Source organism: Dendrobates tinctorius, unplaced genomic scaffold (genome assembly GCF_039654945.1).
Source record: "Dendrobates tinctorius isolate UK_male_01 unplaced genomic scaffold, ASM3965494v1 ptg000377l, whole genome shotgun sequence".
In the NCBI taxonomy this organism is placed as follows: domain Eukaryota; kingdom Metazoa; phylum Chordata; class Amphibia; order Anura; family Dendrobatidae; genus Dendrobates; species Dendrobates tinctorius.
Genome location: NW_027362043.1, coordinates 3,005,072 through 3,022,416, shown reverse-complemented (window position 1 = coordinate 3,022,416; position 17,345 = coordinate 3,005,072). Strand labels below are relative to the sequence as shown.

Genomic DNA, 17,345 nt, shown 5'->3' with positions numbered 1-17,345 from the left:
CTATTATCTACATATATTACATGTTCATTCTCCACCTATAAAGCACAGGGAATATAATATACACCTGTTTATATGGGATGTGTTCATTCCTCTATTATCTACATATATTACATGTTCATTCTCCACCTATAAAGCTCAGGGAATATAATATACACCTATTTATATGGGATATGTGCTCGTTCCCCTATTATCTACATATATTACATGTTCATTCCTCACCTATAAAGCTCAGGGAATGTAATATACACCTGTTTATATGGAATATGTGCTCATTCCCCTATTATCTACATATATTACATGTTCATTCCCCACCTATAAAGCTCAGGGAATATAATATACACCTGTTTATATGGGATATGTGTTCATTCCCCTATTATCTACATATATTACATGTTCATTCCTCACCTATAAAGCTCAGGGAATATAATATACATCTGTTTATATGGGATATGTGCTCATTCTCCTATTATCTACATATATTTCATGCTCATTCCCCGCCTATAAAGCTCAGGGAATATAATATACACCTGTTTATATGGGATATGTGTTCATTCCCCTATTACATGCTCATTCCCCACCTATAAAGCTCAGGGAATATAATATACACCTGTTTATATGGGATATGTGTTCATTCCCCTATTATCTACATATATTACATGTTCATTCTCCACCTATAAAGCTCAGGGAATATAATATACATCTGTTTATATGGGATATGTGCTCATTCTCATTATCTACATATATTTCATGTTCATTCCCCACCTATAAAGCTCAGGGAATATAATAGACACCTGTTTATATGGGATATGTGTTCATTCCCCTATTATCTACATATATTTCATGCTCATTCCCCACCTCTAAAGCACAGGGAATATAATATACACCTGTTTATATGGGATATGTGTTCATTCCCCTATTATCTACATGTATTTCATGCTCATTCCCCACCCATGAAGCTCAGGGATTATAATATACAGCTGTTTATATGGGATATGTGCTTGTTCCCCTATTATCTACATATATTACATGTTCATTCCTCACCTATAAAGCTCAGGGAATATAATATACACCTATTTATATGGGATATGTGCTCGTTCCCCTATTATCTACATATATTACATGTTCATTCCTCACCTATAAAGCTCAGGGAATATAATATACACCTGTTTATATGGGCTATGTGTTCGTTCCCCTATTATGTACATATATTTCATGTTCATTCCCCACCTATTAAGCTCAGGGAATATAATATACACCTGTTTATATGGAATATGTGCTCATTCCCCTATTATCTACATATATTACACGTTCATTCCCCACCTATAAAGCTCAGGGAATATAATATACACCTGTTTATATGGGATATGTGCTCATTCCCCTATTATCTACATATATTACATGTTCTTTCCCCACCGATAAAGCTCAGGGAATATAATATACCTCTGTTTATATGGGATATGTGCTCATTCCCCTATTATCTACATATATTACATGTTCATTCCCCACCTATAAAGCTCAGGGAATATAATATACACCTGTATATATGGGATATGTGTTCATTCCCCTATTATCTACATATATTACATGCTCATTCCCCACCTATAAAGCTCAGGGAATATAATATACACCTGTTTATATGGGATATGTGTTCATTCCCCTATTATCTACATATATTACATGCTCATTCCCCACCTATAAAGCACAGGGAATATAATATACACCTGTGTATATGGGATATGTGTTCATTCCCCTATTATCTACATATATTACATGCTCATTCCCCACCTATAAAGCACAGGGAATATAATATACACCTGTGTATATGGGATATGTGTTCATTCCCCTATTATCTACATATATTTCATGCTCATTCCCCACCTATAAATCTCAGAGAGTATAATATACACCTGTTTATATGGGATATGTGCTCATTCCCCTATTATCTACATATATTTCATGTTCTTTCCCCACCTATAAAGCTCAGGGTATATAAAATACACCTGTTTATATGGGATATGTGTTCATTCCCCTATTATCTACATATATTTCATGTTCATTCCCCACCTATAAAGCTCAGGGAATATAATATACACCTGGTTATATGGGATATGTGCTCATTCCTCTATTATCTACATATATTACATGCTCATTCCCCACCTATAAAGCTCAGGGAATATAATATACACCTGTTTATATGGAATATGTGTTGATTTCCTAATCTAATATATAAAGCTGTGTGTTTGTTTGTGGGTGTGGGTCCTGGACTCAGAGAGCAGCTACAGCCACAAAATTTTGCACAGTCACACGTCTGGACCCCGAGAGCGTCATAGGCTATGTTGTGAGGCGAAATTTTAACCCCGCGCGTTCCAATTCACCAATCAATTTTAATTATTATTCTTATAATTTCTATGGTGTTATCGGCCTTCTGTAAAGCTGGAAATAACACAATTACCGTGTCAACATAGACCACCCTCTGACACAGACTGCAAGGGGTGCCCAGTATCACACAGGATAGGATTAGATACTGTCTGCTGAGCTGTGTATCACACAGGAGAGGATTAGATACACAGCTCAGCAGTCAGTATCACACAGGAGAGGATTAGATACACAGCTCAGCAGTCAGTATCACACAGGATAGCAATAGATACGCAGCTCAGCAGTCAGTATCACACAGGATAAGATTAGATACGCAGCTCAGCAGTCAGTATCACACAGGATAAGATTAGATACGCAGCTCAGCAGTTAGTATCACACAGGAGAGTATTAGATACACGGCTCAGCAGACAGTATCACACAGAATAGGATAAGATACACGGCTCAGGAGTCAGTATCACACAGGATAGGATTAGATACACGGCTCAGCAGTCAGTATCACACAGGATAGGATTAGATACACAGCTCAGCAGTCAGTATCACACAGGATAGTATTAGATACACGGCTCAGCAGACAGTATCACACAGGATAGGATTAGATACACGGCTCAGCAGTCAGTATCACACAGGATAGGATTAGATACACGGCTCAGCAGTCAGTATCACACAGGATAGGATTAGATACACGGCTCAGCAGTCAGTATCACACAGGAGAGGATTAGATACACAGCTCAGCAGTATCACACAGGATAGCAATAGATACGCAGCTCAGCAGTCAGTATCACACAGGATAGCAATAGATACGCAGCTCAGCAGTCAGTATCACACAGGATAGGATTAGATACGCAGCTCAGCAGTCAGTATCACACAGGATAGGATTAGATACGCAGCTCAGCAGTCAGTATCACACAGGAGAGTATTAGATATACGGCTCAGCAGACAGTATCACACAGAATAGGATAAGATACACGGCTCAGGAGTCAGTATCACACAGGATAGGATTAGATACACGGCTCAGCAGTCAGTATCACACAGGATAGGATAAGATACACGGCTCAGCAGTCAGTATCACACAGGATAGGATTAGATGCATGGCTCAGCAGTCAGTATCACACAGGATAGGATTAGATATACGGCTGAGCAGAAAGTATCACACGGGATAGGGTTAGATACACGGCTCAGAAACAGGATGTGCCAAAGGAGAGGACATTTTCATTCCAAGAATTCCACTCATTCCATCGGATTTGTTTTTTGATTTTAAACGCCTCCAGTTTCCAGTTCAACTGCTATTTGCAATGTCCATTAACAAGGCTCAGGGACATTCCTTGAAAGTAGTAGGGATCAATTTGCAATCTCCATGCTTTTCTCATGGTCAACTTTACGTGGTCTGTTCAAGAGTTGGAACTCACAAAAATCTGTTCATCTTTGCACCGAAAGGAAAAACCAAAAATCTGGAATGAGTTGAACATAAAATACTATCAATACTTGGGTAATCGTTTAGTTAATTTATGTTGCAAACCTGTAGTGTTGTATATATGATGTGAAATGGTTTTATGTGCAATATAATCATTATAATTTGTTATAACTAACCACAGTTGGTTACTATGCCCGGGCAACGCCGGGCTCTTCAGCTAATTGTCTACATAATATTCATGCTCATTTCATATCCAAGATACATAAGAAATCTATACCTCAACATTAGTGTTGAGCATTCCGATACCGCAAGTATCGGGTATCGGACGATACTTGCTGTATCGGAATTCCGATACCGACTTCCGATATTTTTTCAATATCGGAAGTCGGCATCGGAATCGGAAGTTCAAAGTTGATTGACAGCCTGACGTCATCATGATGCGCAGTGTGTGCGCATCATGATGCGCCGTCATTTCGGGCCTTCCGGGGGTCTCTGCCGGCCTGCCGGGGGGCTGTGTGGACTGCCCGGGGTCTGTACCGGCCTGCCGGGGGGCTGTGCCGGCCTGCCGGTGGTCTGTGCACCCTGTGGGGGTCTGTACCGGCCTGCCGGGGGGCTGTGCCGGCGGTCTGTGCACCCTGTGGGGGTCTGTACCGGCCTGCCGGGGGGCTGTGCCAGCCTGCCGGGGGGCTGTGCTGATGTCCGGGGGTCTGTGCAAGCATCGTCCGATGGGACTACAAGTCCCATCTGGCGATGCCTGCTACCATGACAGTGATTGACACATTAGCCAATGATGGGACAGTAGTAGTCCCATCATCCGGCTAATGTGTTAAATGTTAAAAAAAAATAAAAAAAAATACTACATACATACTACATGCATGCTACATGCATACTACATACATACTACATACATACCACATACATACCACATACATACCACATATATACATACATACTACATACATACTACATGCATGCTACATACATACTACATACATACTACATACATACTACATGCTACATACATACTATACTACATGCATACTACATACATACTACATGCATGCTACATACATACTACATGCTACATACATACCACATACATACTACATGCATGCTACATACATACTACATGCTACATACATACTACATGCTACATACATACTACATGCTACATACATACTACATATATATACTACATGCATGCTACATACATACTACATGCTACATACATACTACATATATACTACATGCATGCTACATACTACATGCTACATACATACTACATATATACTACATGCATGCTACATACTACATACATACTACATACATACTACATGCATGCTACATACATACTGCATGCTACATGCATGCTACATACATACTACATACATCATACATACTACATACATACCACATATATACTACATACAATACATTCATACAATACATACATAGACATACAGTACATATAACATAGAGTAACATACTTACCAATACTTGTCACATTGTTCCCCGAAGCCATTGTCTTTTACGGAATAAATATTAACATAACAAACCACAAAAATACTCACCCACGATCCGAAGCAGTCCACGAGTGTGTCCCACGACGATCTTGGGTAGAGAACTGCAGCATCAGCTGTTGCTGCCGTTCTCTACGGGCTGCAGGAATCCAATGACGGAAGGTAGGTATCCTTCCGCACTGTATTCCTCCGCCACTTAAAAAAAAAAAAAAGTCCCTAGTCTCACTTTATGCCATTGCTGTGTGGGAATTTCCCCACACAGCAATGGCATAAAGTGAGACTAGGGACTTTTTTTTTTTTTTTTAAGTGGCGGAGGAATACAGTGCGGAAGGATACCTACCTTCCGTCATTGGATTCCTGCAGCCCGTAGAGAACGGCAGCAACAGCTGATGCTGCAGTTCTCTACCCAAGATCGTCGTGGGACACACTCGTGGACTGCTTCGGATCGTGGGTGAGTATTTTTGTGGTTTGTTATGTTAATATTTATTCCGTAAAAGACAATGGCTTCGGGGAACAATGTGACAAGTATTGGTAAGTATGTTACTCTATGTTATATGTACTGTATGTCTATGTATGTATGAATGTATTGTATGTAGTATATATGTAGTATGTATGTATGTATGTAGTATGTATGTAGTATGTATGTAGTATGTATGTAGTATGTATGTAGTATGTATGTAGTATGTATGTAGTATGTATGTAGCATGCATGTAGTATATATGTAGTATATATGTAGCATGCATGTAGTATGTATGTAGTATATATGTAGTATATATGTAGCATGTAGTATGTATGTAGCATGCATGTAGTATGTAAGTAGTATATATGTAGTATGTATGTAGCATGTAGTATGTATGTAGCATATATGTAGTATGTATGTAGCATGTAGTATGTATGTAGCATATATGTAGTATGTATGTAGCATGTAGTATATATGTAGTATGTATGTAGTATGTATGTAGTATGTATGTAGTATGTATGTAGCATGCAGTATGTATGTAGTATATATGTAGTATGTATGTAGCATGTAGTATATATGTAGTATGTGGTATGTATGTAGCATGTAGTATGTATCATGTATGTAGCATGCAGTATGTATGTAGTATATATGTAGTATGTATGTAGCATGTAGTATATATGTAGTATGCATGTTGCATGCATGTAGTATATATGTATGTATGTTGCATGTAGTATATATGTAGTATGTATGTTGCATGTAGTATATATGTAGTATGCATGTTGCATGCATGTAGTATATATGTAGTATGTATGTTGCATGTAGTATATATGTAGTATGCATGTTGCATGCATGTAGTATATATGTAGTATGTATGTTGCATGTAGTATATATGTAGTATGAATGTAGCATGTATGTAGTATGCATGTTGTATGTATGTAGCATGTATGTAGCATGTAATTTTTTTTTTTTTTTTTTTACATTCAACACATTAGCCGGATGATGGGACTACTACTGTCGCATCATTGGCTAATGTGTCAATCACTGTCATGGTAGCAGGCATCGCCCGATGGGACTTGTAGTCCCATCGGACGATGCCTGCACAGACCCCCGAAGCCTGCACAGCCCCCCGGCAGGCCGGCACAGCCCACCGGAGCCTGACAACCCCCGGCAGGCCGGCACAGACCACCGGAGCCTGCACAGACCCCCTGGCAGGCCGGCACAGCCCCCCGAAAGGCCCGTACAGACCCCAGAGAGGCTGTACAAGGGAAAAACAGGATTTTTCTTATTCCGATACCGGAAGTCCCATAGACTTGAATGGGACTTCCGGTATCGGAATCGGCGATACCGATACTTCTTTTTAAGATCGGCCGATCCATTCCGATCCGATACTTTGAAGTATCGGACGGTATCGCTCAACTCTACTCAACATGTCTTTGGACCTATAAGTTACTATGTTCATTCTTTTTAGTCCGTCCCGAGCACGACTAGATTACATGGGACTGCATGTTGGTATGGTGTTACACAATGAATGTGGATTGGGGCTCATGGAAGAACAGAAGCCGCCCCCTGCAAAGAAGCCCAGACCATAGCGAGGGCACACTGACCTGCAGACACTAGGAGAAGCAGCCAGCACTGTGCACAGGTCGCTCCAGCATGAAGGCAGTCACGGCCACACGCCATAGCTATCTGCAGGAACCCCAACATGTGGCTGCAGCACAGCCTAACGCACGTGACCCTTCTCGCCGTAAAGCGATGCCCTTCTTCACAGCTATCTATCCCAACTCAGCTCACCCGGCTTCTTGGCATATCCCCGCAGTTGCGCTGCCCCGTGCCGGCTGATCACTGCGCCCACAGCCCTGAAGGCTGCTCTGCCAGCCATGTCACGCGCTTCTAGTTCTTGGCACTATAAGGCCGCGCTGCACCTCGAGACATGTAGTCCCTCCGCTCAGAACACTCCACCTTTCCTTATCAGCCACTCATATGCGGCTTGAATGGAGTTGATTTTCTTAGGTAATGATGTCGCCGGAAGGGGCGGGGCCTCCTGCAGTCCAGTGACGATGCGATAGCAGGAAGCTGCGACTGCTGGAGAGGAGAGAAGGGAAATGAGGGGCTGTGTGGACAAAGAGGGGGGATGATGAGGGGCTGTGTGGAGAATGGAGGGGAAGATGAAGAGGGGCTGTGTGGAGAATGGCATAAGGAGAAGGTGGAGATGGTGCATACTGCATGGCTGCAAAGTGGAAGGGGTGATGTAACTCCCTTGTAGATAATAGGACAAAACAGCTCCCCGAAGCTGTAGGCGCACAGAAGCACTGAATCCCTGGGACCAAATGTAAACGAAATCTGAAGAAAATCCAGCTTCTTGGAAATCACATTTATTGAAAAAGAAATAAAAAGTCATAACATGCTAAATTGCAGAGACCGCATAGCAATGCACGAGGCCATGTGTGTCTGAAACGCGTTTCTTTGCTGTCTCTGCAATTTAGCATGTTTTGACTTTTTATTTCTTTTCCAATACATTTTGCACTTTCCAAGAAGCTGGCTTTTCTTCACATTTGCAACTCCCTTGTGGCCGTGACGGGAAGTGGGTAATGCCACTCTCATGAGGCTGCATGTTGGTGGGCAGTGAGGGGGAGGGTGATGTCGCTCGTGCTTTTTTTATATACAGTGGGGCAAAAAAGTATTTAGTCAGTCAGCAATAGTGCAAGTTCCACCACTTAAAAAGATGAGAGGCGTCTGTAATTTACATCATAGGTAGACCTCAACTATGGGAGACAAACTGAGAAAAAAAAATCCAGAAAATCACATTGTCTGTTTTTTTTTCATTTTATTTGCATATTATGGTGGAAAATAAGTATTTGGTCAGAAACAAAATTTCATCTCAATACTTTGTGATATATCCTTTGTTGGCAATGACAGAGGTCAAACGTTTTCTGTAAGTCTTCACAAGGTTGCCACACACTGTTGTTGGTATGTTGGCCCATTCCTCCATGCAGATCTCTAGAGCAGTGATGTTTTTGGCTTTTCGCTTGGCAACACGGACTTTCAACTCCCTCCAAAGGTTTTCTATAGGGTTGAGATCTGGAGACTGGCTAGGCCACTCCAGGACCTTGAAATGCTTCTTACGAAGCCACTCCTTCGTTGCCCTGGCGGTGTGCTTTGGATCATTGTCATGTTGAAAGACCCAGCCACGTTTCATCTTTAATGCCCTTGCTGATGGAAGGAGGTTTGCACTCAAAATCTCACGATACATGGCCCCATTCATTCTTTCATGTACCCGGATCAGTCGTCCTGGCCCCTTTGCAGAGAAACAGCCCCAAAGCATGATGTTTCCACCACCATGCTTTACAGTAGGTATGGTGTTTGATGGATGCAACTCAGTATTCTTTTTCCTCCAAACACGACAAGTTGTGTTTCTACCAAACGGTTCCAGTTTGGTTTCATCAGACCATAGGACATTCTCCCAAAACTCCTCTGGATCATCCAAATGCTCTCTAGCAAACTTCAGACGGGCCCGGACATGTACAGGCTTAAGCAGTGGGACACGTCTGGCACTGCAGGATCTGAGTCCATGGTGGCGTAGTGTGTTACTTATGGTAGGCCTTGTTACATTGGTCCCAGCTCTCTGCAGTTCATTCACTAGGTCCCCCCGCGTGGTTCTGGGATTTTTGCTCACCGTTCTTGTGATCATTCTGACCCCACGGGGTGGGATTTTGCGTGGAGCACCAGATCGAGGGAGATTATCAGTGGTCTTGTATGTCTTCCATTTTCTAATTATTGCTCCCACAGTTGATTTCTTCACTCCAAGCTGGTTGGCTATTGCAGATTCAGTCTTCCCAGCCTGGTGCAGGGCTACAATTTTGTTTCTGGTGTCCTTTGACAGCTCTTTGGTCTTCACCATAGTGGAGTTTGGAGTCAGACTGTTTGAGGGTGTGCACAGGTGTCTTTTTATACTGATAACAAGTTTAAACAGGTGCCATTACTACAGGTAATGAGTGGAGGAAAGAGGCGACTCTTAAAGAAGAAGTTACAGGTCGGTGAGAGCCAGAAATCTTGATTGCTTGTTTCTGACCAAATACTTATTTTCCACCATAATATGCAAATAAAATGAAAAAAAAACAATGTGATTTTCTGGATTTTTTTTTCTCAGTTTGTCTCCCATAGTTGAGGTCTACCTATGATGTAAATTACAGACGCCTCTCATCTTTTTAAGTGGTGGAACTTGCACTATTGCTGACTGACTAAATACTTTTTTGCCCCACTGTATATATATATCTAATGTGGCTTAGTCCTACATATTGTTTTGTAAAGCTTATTCTTCTAGACCTGTATGTATAAATATATTTATATTTTTCTCCTTTTTGTTACTTATTTGTGTTTTTAATAAAACTGAGAACTATGGGTTGAATTTTTAATTCTATCTTTGTAAAGCTTGGGGTATGTTTCCACACTGCATTTTGTTGGGGAAATTATCTGCAGCAAAGTCCTCACCAGTATACCAGCACTAAATCATTCAGATCTCACTGACAATTTCTTTCCTGTCCTCAGCAGCATTTAGCATATCTTTTGGACTATCAGAGGCAATTTTTTCCCAAAATATTTGGGAAGAAAATCAGGGTGCGTCTTAAAGTCCAAGTAAAGCTTACAGGGCGCGGGGCAGTGGGTGTGTAGCAGGGTCACAGGAGGCAGGGTGGCACATGCATTGTTCTGTGTGTGAGGGCATCATACTGTGTGTGACTGAGGCTGTGGGGCCATCATACATTGTGGTGGCATTGTACTATATGTGGGGGTATCGTACTGTGTGTGGCTGGGGTTCAAGAGTATCATATGCTGTGGGTGAATTGTACTATGTGTGGGGGCATCGAACGTTGTGGCATTGTACTGTATGTGGCTGTGGTTGTAGAGCATTGTATGCTGTGGAGCTTTGTACTGTGCGTGGGGGCATCGTGTGTTGTGGCATTGTACTGTGTGTGTGTGTGTGGCTGGGGTTGTAGGGACATCGTACTGTGTGTGGCTGGGGTTGTAGAGCATTATACTGTGTGTGGGGGCGGTGTACTGTGGGACTGGGGCTGTAGAGCATCTTATGTTGTGGGGGCATTGTACTGTATGTGGGGGCTTCGTACTGTGGCTGAGGCTGTGGGGGCATTGTACATTGTGGTTCATTGTACTGTGTGTTGGGGCATCGTACCGTGTGGCTGGGATTGTGGGGGCATCGTACTGTGTGTGACTGGGGTTGTAGAGCATTGTACTGTGTGTGTGGCTGGGGTTGTGGGGGCATCGTACTGTGTGTGGCTGGGGTTGTAGAGCTTTGTTCTGTGTGTGGGGGTGTTGTACGTTGTGGTGACATTGTACTGTGTGTGACTGGGGCTGTAGAGCATCGTACTGTGTATGTGGCTGGGGTTGTAGGGGCATCGTACTGTGTGTGGCTGGGGATGTAGAGCATTGTACTATGTGTGGGGGCGTTGTACTTTGTGGTGGCATTGTACTGTGAGTGACTGGTGCTGTAGAGCATCGTATGTTGTGGGGGCATTGTACTGTATGTGGGAGGTTCGTACTGTGTGTGGCTGAGGCTGTGGGGGCATTGTACTGTGTATAGGGACATCGTACCATGTGTGGCTGGGGTTGTAGAGCATTGTACACTGTGGGGCGTTGTACGTTGTGGTGGCATTGTACTGTGTGTGACTGGGGCTTTAGAGCATTGTACTGTGTGTGGGGGTATCGTACTGTGTGTGTGGCTGGGGTTGTGGGGGCATCGTACTGTGTGTGACTGGTAGTGTTGAGCATTCCGATACCGCAAGTATCGGGTATCGGCCGATATTAGCTGTATCGGAATTCCGATACTTAGTTCCGATACTTTTTTCATATCGAATACCGGAATCGGAAGTTCCCATAATGCTAGGAGCCCGCTCGATTTGATTCAGCCAATGGGGATCCTCAGAAGTGTGGGCATATCCTGTTAGGCATGTAGGCATGTTAACTACTGGCATGGCTGTGATTGGCTGCTGAAATGATGTCATGATGCACTATAAAAAGCTCTGCAGCCGCCATTTCTGGTCACTCTGCTGTGAATTCAGTTAGGGACAGGCTGCTGTTGAAGACTGTGAGGGACAGTTAGAAATAGCGATTCTAAAAACAATATTGTGCTTTATCCAGGCTACATAAACCACCACTGTAGCTTGCTTTTCCCTAGCAGCACTGTTTTCACAGCTGTCTGCAAGGGCTGTGTGAGTGCAGACCCACGCTGTGTAGTGTGTCCTGCAGGCACGTCTGCTTGTAGGCCGGCCAGCGTGTGTCTCTGCCTCATACACATTTTTCTTTTATTGCTGCTTTTTTTTTCTCCTGTATAGTGTGCTTCCATACGTATCCATATACGTTGGTTGCAAACACTAAAGGAGTGGACAGCGGAGCCTTTCAGCAGCCTTTCAGTGCTATAGCCCATTTCTCTGCAGTCTACCAAGATGAAGAAGGCAGGGAGTAAGGCACGTGGTCGTGGCCGTGGAGTTTCAGCAGGGAGAGGACGGGGGGATTCAGCAGGGAGAGGACGTGGGGATTCGGTATCTGCTGCGGCCACCAGTGACCCGGCATGCCCCACTTTTACCAGGCAACAGTCCTTCATGCGCAGCTTTGTAGGACCTCGCCGTACCCCACTGCTGCGTGACGAACAAATTGAAGCCGTTGTCGGATGGATGGCAGCTAACGCATCCACTTCAATGACTTCCGCATCCTCCCAAGGCCAGAGCACTGAAGAGCAACCATCTGTCGCTTCTCCACCTGCCAAATTGCCCAGGCAGTCTGAGAGCCCTGGACAGGAGCCATCTCAATCTTTACTTCTGTTCTCAGAATCTGTTGGCTTGGAAAGAGGTGGCCAGCCAAGCAGCATTCTAGAGCGTGAAGAAGAGGGAGTATGCAGTGATGCGCAACTGCTTTGTCCCTCTGAATCTGAAGAGGCGGGTGGGCCAGTGCCTATGGTCAGCACACCTCAGTATGCATCAGATGATGATGAGACTCAGTTGCCAATTTCTGGTGCGTACGGTGCTGGCGAGACAACCCAGGACCAGCCGGTGCTTGAAGAGGGGAGTGGAGATGATGAGGTCCTTGACCCATCATGGCGTCAGCCACAGGAAGGTGGTGGGAGCAGCTCTGAGGAAGAGATTCCCCGAACGGCCAAAAGAGGAGGGAGAGGGCGGGGGCAGACTTGGTTGCCTGTAGCCTCCACTTTGGCACCCGTGAGGAGCAATCCTCTTCCAAAACACAAAACGGGCGCTCCCAAGACTTGCAGTGCGTGGTCTTTTTTTGACACAGTTGCAGATGACATTTGCTTTGTCAAATGCAAGCTGTGTCATCAGAAAGTGAAACGAGGCAAAAATGTGACCAACCTCAATACCACAAATATGTGGAAACATGTGCGTACCAAGCACGAGGTGGAGTTACACAGACACACTGAAGATGTAGGCCAACCTTCAGCAGCACCTACCACCTCTTCAGCTCGTGTTGGGGCCTCTTCCTCCAGCTCACACACAGCTGGTTCGGCTTCCTCACTGGAACGCCATGGAAGAACCACTGCCACTGTTGTCCAGAGACCCAGTGAAATTCCACCCTCTGAACCACGTTCGCAGTCATCAGCACCCTCCCAGGCCACTCACCAGCAATCGGTAGCACAGGCATGGGAGAAAAAGCGGCCATACTTGGCAAACCATCCCCGAGCACTGGCTCTGAATGCCGGCATTGCCAAACTACTGGCCCTTGAGATGCTGTCATTCAGGCTGGTGGAGACTGACACATTCCGGAACTTTATGTCATTGGCAGTTCCACAATACAATGTGCCCAGCCGCTTTTATTTCAGCAGGCAAGCTGTCCCTGCCCTGCAAAAGCATGTGGAGGGAAAAATTAAAAATGCGCTACTAAATGCCGTCAGTAGCAAGGTCCACCTGACCACCGATGCGTGGACCAGTAGCCATGGACAGGGATGATACCTTTCCCTCACTGCCCATTGGGTCAATGTTGTGGAGCCGGGTACAGATCTGGAGAGTGGCTCTGTACGTATTCTGCCAACTCCAAGGATTACAGGAATGCAGTCTGTACATATTGAGTCCTCCTCCTACTCTAGTTCCTCGGAATCAGCACTGCGTGAGCCTGTTAGGCCAGATATGAGCACAGGTGTGGCCAAACGTCAACAGGCCGTCCTTAAATTAATTTCTTTGGGGAATCGGAGCCACACAGCACAGGAGCTCTGGAATGCCATCAAGCAGGAGAGCGATGTGTGGTTTGTGCCAGCGAATCTCCAGCCAGGTTTGGTAGTGAGTGACAATGGCCGAAATCTAGTGGCAGCTCTGGGCCTAGGCAACCTCACTCACATACCATGTCTGGCACACGTGCTCAATTTGGTCGTGCAGAGCTTTCTGAGGGACTTTCCGGATCTTGATGCACTGCTGCACAAGGTTCGCCTAGAGTGTGCTCACTTCCGGCGTTCCAGCATGGCAAGATCGCGCATTGCATCTCTGCAACGCCGATTCCGCCTGCCAGAACATTGCATCATATGTGACCTCCCCACCAGGTGGAATTCAACGTTACATATGTTGGAGCGGTTGTGTGAGCAGCAGGCAGCAGTAATGGAGTACCAGCTGCATCAGGCGCAAACAAGTCGCACTGTGCGCCGGACACACTTCACCACCACTGAGTGGGCCACTATGAGGGACATCTGCCAAGTTTTGCGTGCCTTCGATGACTCCACGCGGATGGCCAGTGCAGATGATGCACTAATCAGCATGACTGTCCCCCTCATCTGTCTGCTTCAAAAAACCTTACAAGCACTAAGTGAGGAGGTTTATGAAGAGGTCGAGGATGAGCAGTCAGAAATGCCATCTGCTTCTGGCAAGTCTGCGCAACGTGCTTCCACACAAAGGCCCAGGCAGGGGACACTTAGTGAGGAGGATGATGAGGAGTCAATGGAGGAGGAGGAACACATCTCTCCAGAGGAGGGAGGTACACAAGGCTCTAGTAGTCAGTGTGTACAGCGAGGGTGGGGTGATGCTGAGCAGGCAGAGATGCTGCCTCAAGCTGGGGACAGCTTTTCCGGTCCAGTTGGCAGTCTGCAGCACATGGTTGATTTCATGCTGCAGTGCTTGTTAAATGACCGCCGCATCGCCAACATTCTCCACACGGCTGATTATTGGGTGTACACCCTCCTAGATCCTCGCTACCGGGACAACTTACAAAGCCTCATACCACAGTTAAACCGGGAGCGAAAATTGCGGGAGTACCAAGAAACACTTGTGCAGGCCATCATGTTCTCCATTCCCCCCACAAGTGTTGCTGGTAGTGCTTTTCAAAGCAGCCATGTGGGTAGAGGCAGTGGAGGAAGCTCTGCACAAAGAGGTAGCAGAGGCAGTGCCGCAGGACAAGGCAAGGCCAGTATGGCCCAAATGTGGAAAAGTTTTGTGGGACCGCCACAAACGGCTACACCATCACAGACGGCTCCAGTCAGCAGGAGGCAACGTTTCCGTCAGATGGTGACAGACTACTTGTCGTGCCCTGTTACTGTTCTCCCAGACGGCTCTTCCCCGTTCAAGTATTGGTTCTCCAAGCTGGATACATGGCCAGAGCTTAGCCAGTATGCATTGGAGGTGCTGGCTTGCCCTTCTGCCAGTGTATTATCGGAACGTGTCTTTAGTGTTGCAGGTGGTGTGGTAACAGACCGTCGCACGCGACTATCCGCCGATAATGTTGACCGGCTTACTTTTGTGAAAATGAACAAGGCCTGGATCTCACCTGAATTTGCCAGTCCTCTTCCAGAATAAATAATTGGCTGGCAACAGGATCCAGGTCTCCTGTTGTGTTCATGTTTCTATGACCTGAACTTTATTTCCTGGGCTACAGCAACGCCCGTTGTTGCTCAGAAGTGCTGTCCGCACAGACAAAACACTCGCTCATGTGTAAGTGGGGTTCGGTAACGTCAGCTGATCCCCTGCTGTGTGTACGGCAAACTCTCCTGCTGCCTACAACTTCTGACTACCTCTGATTTAATATGTTCTCTGATTTGCCCTCTGTCTCCACTCTGTTTTGAGTATTTCCTCCGGCCTACAACACTGCCTGTTTCTGCTCTCAAGTGCCGTCTGCACAATCCACACTTGTTCCTGTGGTACCTGGGTCCTGTAACATCTGCTCATCTCCAGAGTTGAGCACGGCAATGTCTCCTGCTTTGTCTACATTCCCACTACTTGTAGTGGAAATGTGGACAGAGCAGGAGACATTGCCTGACTCACCTCTAGGGAGAAGCTGCTGTTACAGAACCCCAGTAACACAGGAACAAGTGTGCGTTGTGCAGACGGCATTTCAGAGGAGCAACTGGCGTGGTTGGAAGCCAGCGGAAATACTCGAAACAGAGTGAAGACAGAGGCCTAATTGGAGTACGTTGACAGTTAGTAGTAGTCTAGAAACAATCGCAAACTGCCACCAAGTAGGCCTCGGCCTACTACCTGATTTTCCCTGGGCTCCGACACCGCCAGTTGGTGCTCAGAAGTGCTGTCCACACAGACAAAACACTCGCTCATGTGTAAGTGGGGTTCGGTAACGTCAGCTGATCCCCTGCTGTGTGTATGGCAAAGTGTCCTGCTCCCTCCACAGTCAAACAACCTCAGAGTTACACCTGGCTCCAAGTAGGCCTCGGTCTACTACCTCATTTTCCCTGGGCTCCGACAACGCCAGTTGGTGCTCGGAAGTGCTGTCCACACAGAAAAACACACTCGTTCATGTGAAAGTGGGGTTCGGTAACGTCAGCTGATCCCCTGCTGTGTGGCGGGCAAACTGCTGCTGCCTCCAAATTGTAACTACTTCAGATTTAAACATTCTCTGATTTGGCCTCTGCTCCACTCTGTCTCTAGTATTTCCCCTGACCTCCAACACCGCCAGTTCCTGCTCACAGTTGCCGTCCACGCATTCCACACGTGTTCCTGTGTTACTGGGGTTCTGTAACGTCAGCAGATCCCCCAATATGTGTCCGCCACTGTCTCCTGCTCTGTCCACCTTCCCACTGCAAGCGGTGGGAATGTGGACAGAGCAGGAGACAGTGGCAGACACACATCAGGGGATCTGCTGACATTACAGAATCCCAGTGTCATGATCACGTGTGTCAGGACGCAGATGTTTCCGCAAGGCGAACCCATGTGACACACGTGACCCTGGATACACCGCCTCCAGTGGGGCGCATTTAAATAATAAAACGTGCAGGTGGATACGCCGCCTCCACCTGGCGAATTTGGGAATTACACGTTATACATAAAATCTGGAAACCCCGCCTCCAGTAAGGCGAATTTAAATAATAAAGGGGGAACCTGGGAAACTTTAACAATGGTGGGCCCTGCGATAGGGAATGGGGGGCGTGGAGACCTCCTAAGCTCCCCTGAGCCAGTGTCCCTGCACTCCTTACATTCCCTAAACAGGCTCCGCACCTGTCGCCGCACGCGTACCTTAACGCCCTAGCTCGCCCTGACCCTAAAGCCTCACTAGGGAATGGGTCGGTGCGGAGACTAATCCCACCACTGCACTAACAACACACATGAGGAAAGAGACAATACAGGGGGAA

The 17,345-nt window shown here is 45.7% G+C and overlaps 1 protein-coding gene across 2 annotated transcripts in view; it reads right to left on the bottom strand.

The window, feature by feature from the left end:
• Positions 1 to 7,785, bottom strand: part of MRPL54 (mitochondrial ribosomal protein L54) — a 48,295-nt gene extending 40,510 nt beyond the window's left edge. Inside the window, exon 1 of one of the 2 annotated variants that reach the window (XM_073563069.1) lies at positions 7,559 to 7,785. In XM_073563069.1, coding sequence (XP_073419170.1) covers positions 7,559 to 7,646 — 88 coding nt within the window. In that variant the 5' untranslated portion in view covers positions 7,647 to 7,785. Of the gene's footprint in view, positions 1 to 7,371; positions 7,533 to 7,558 lie in introns of those variants that run through there. The other variant, XM_073563068.1, reaches the window with a different exon arrangement.
• Positions 7,786 to 17,345: the final 9,560 nt, after the last annotated feature.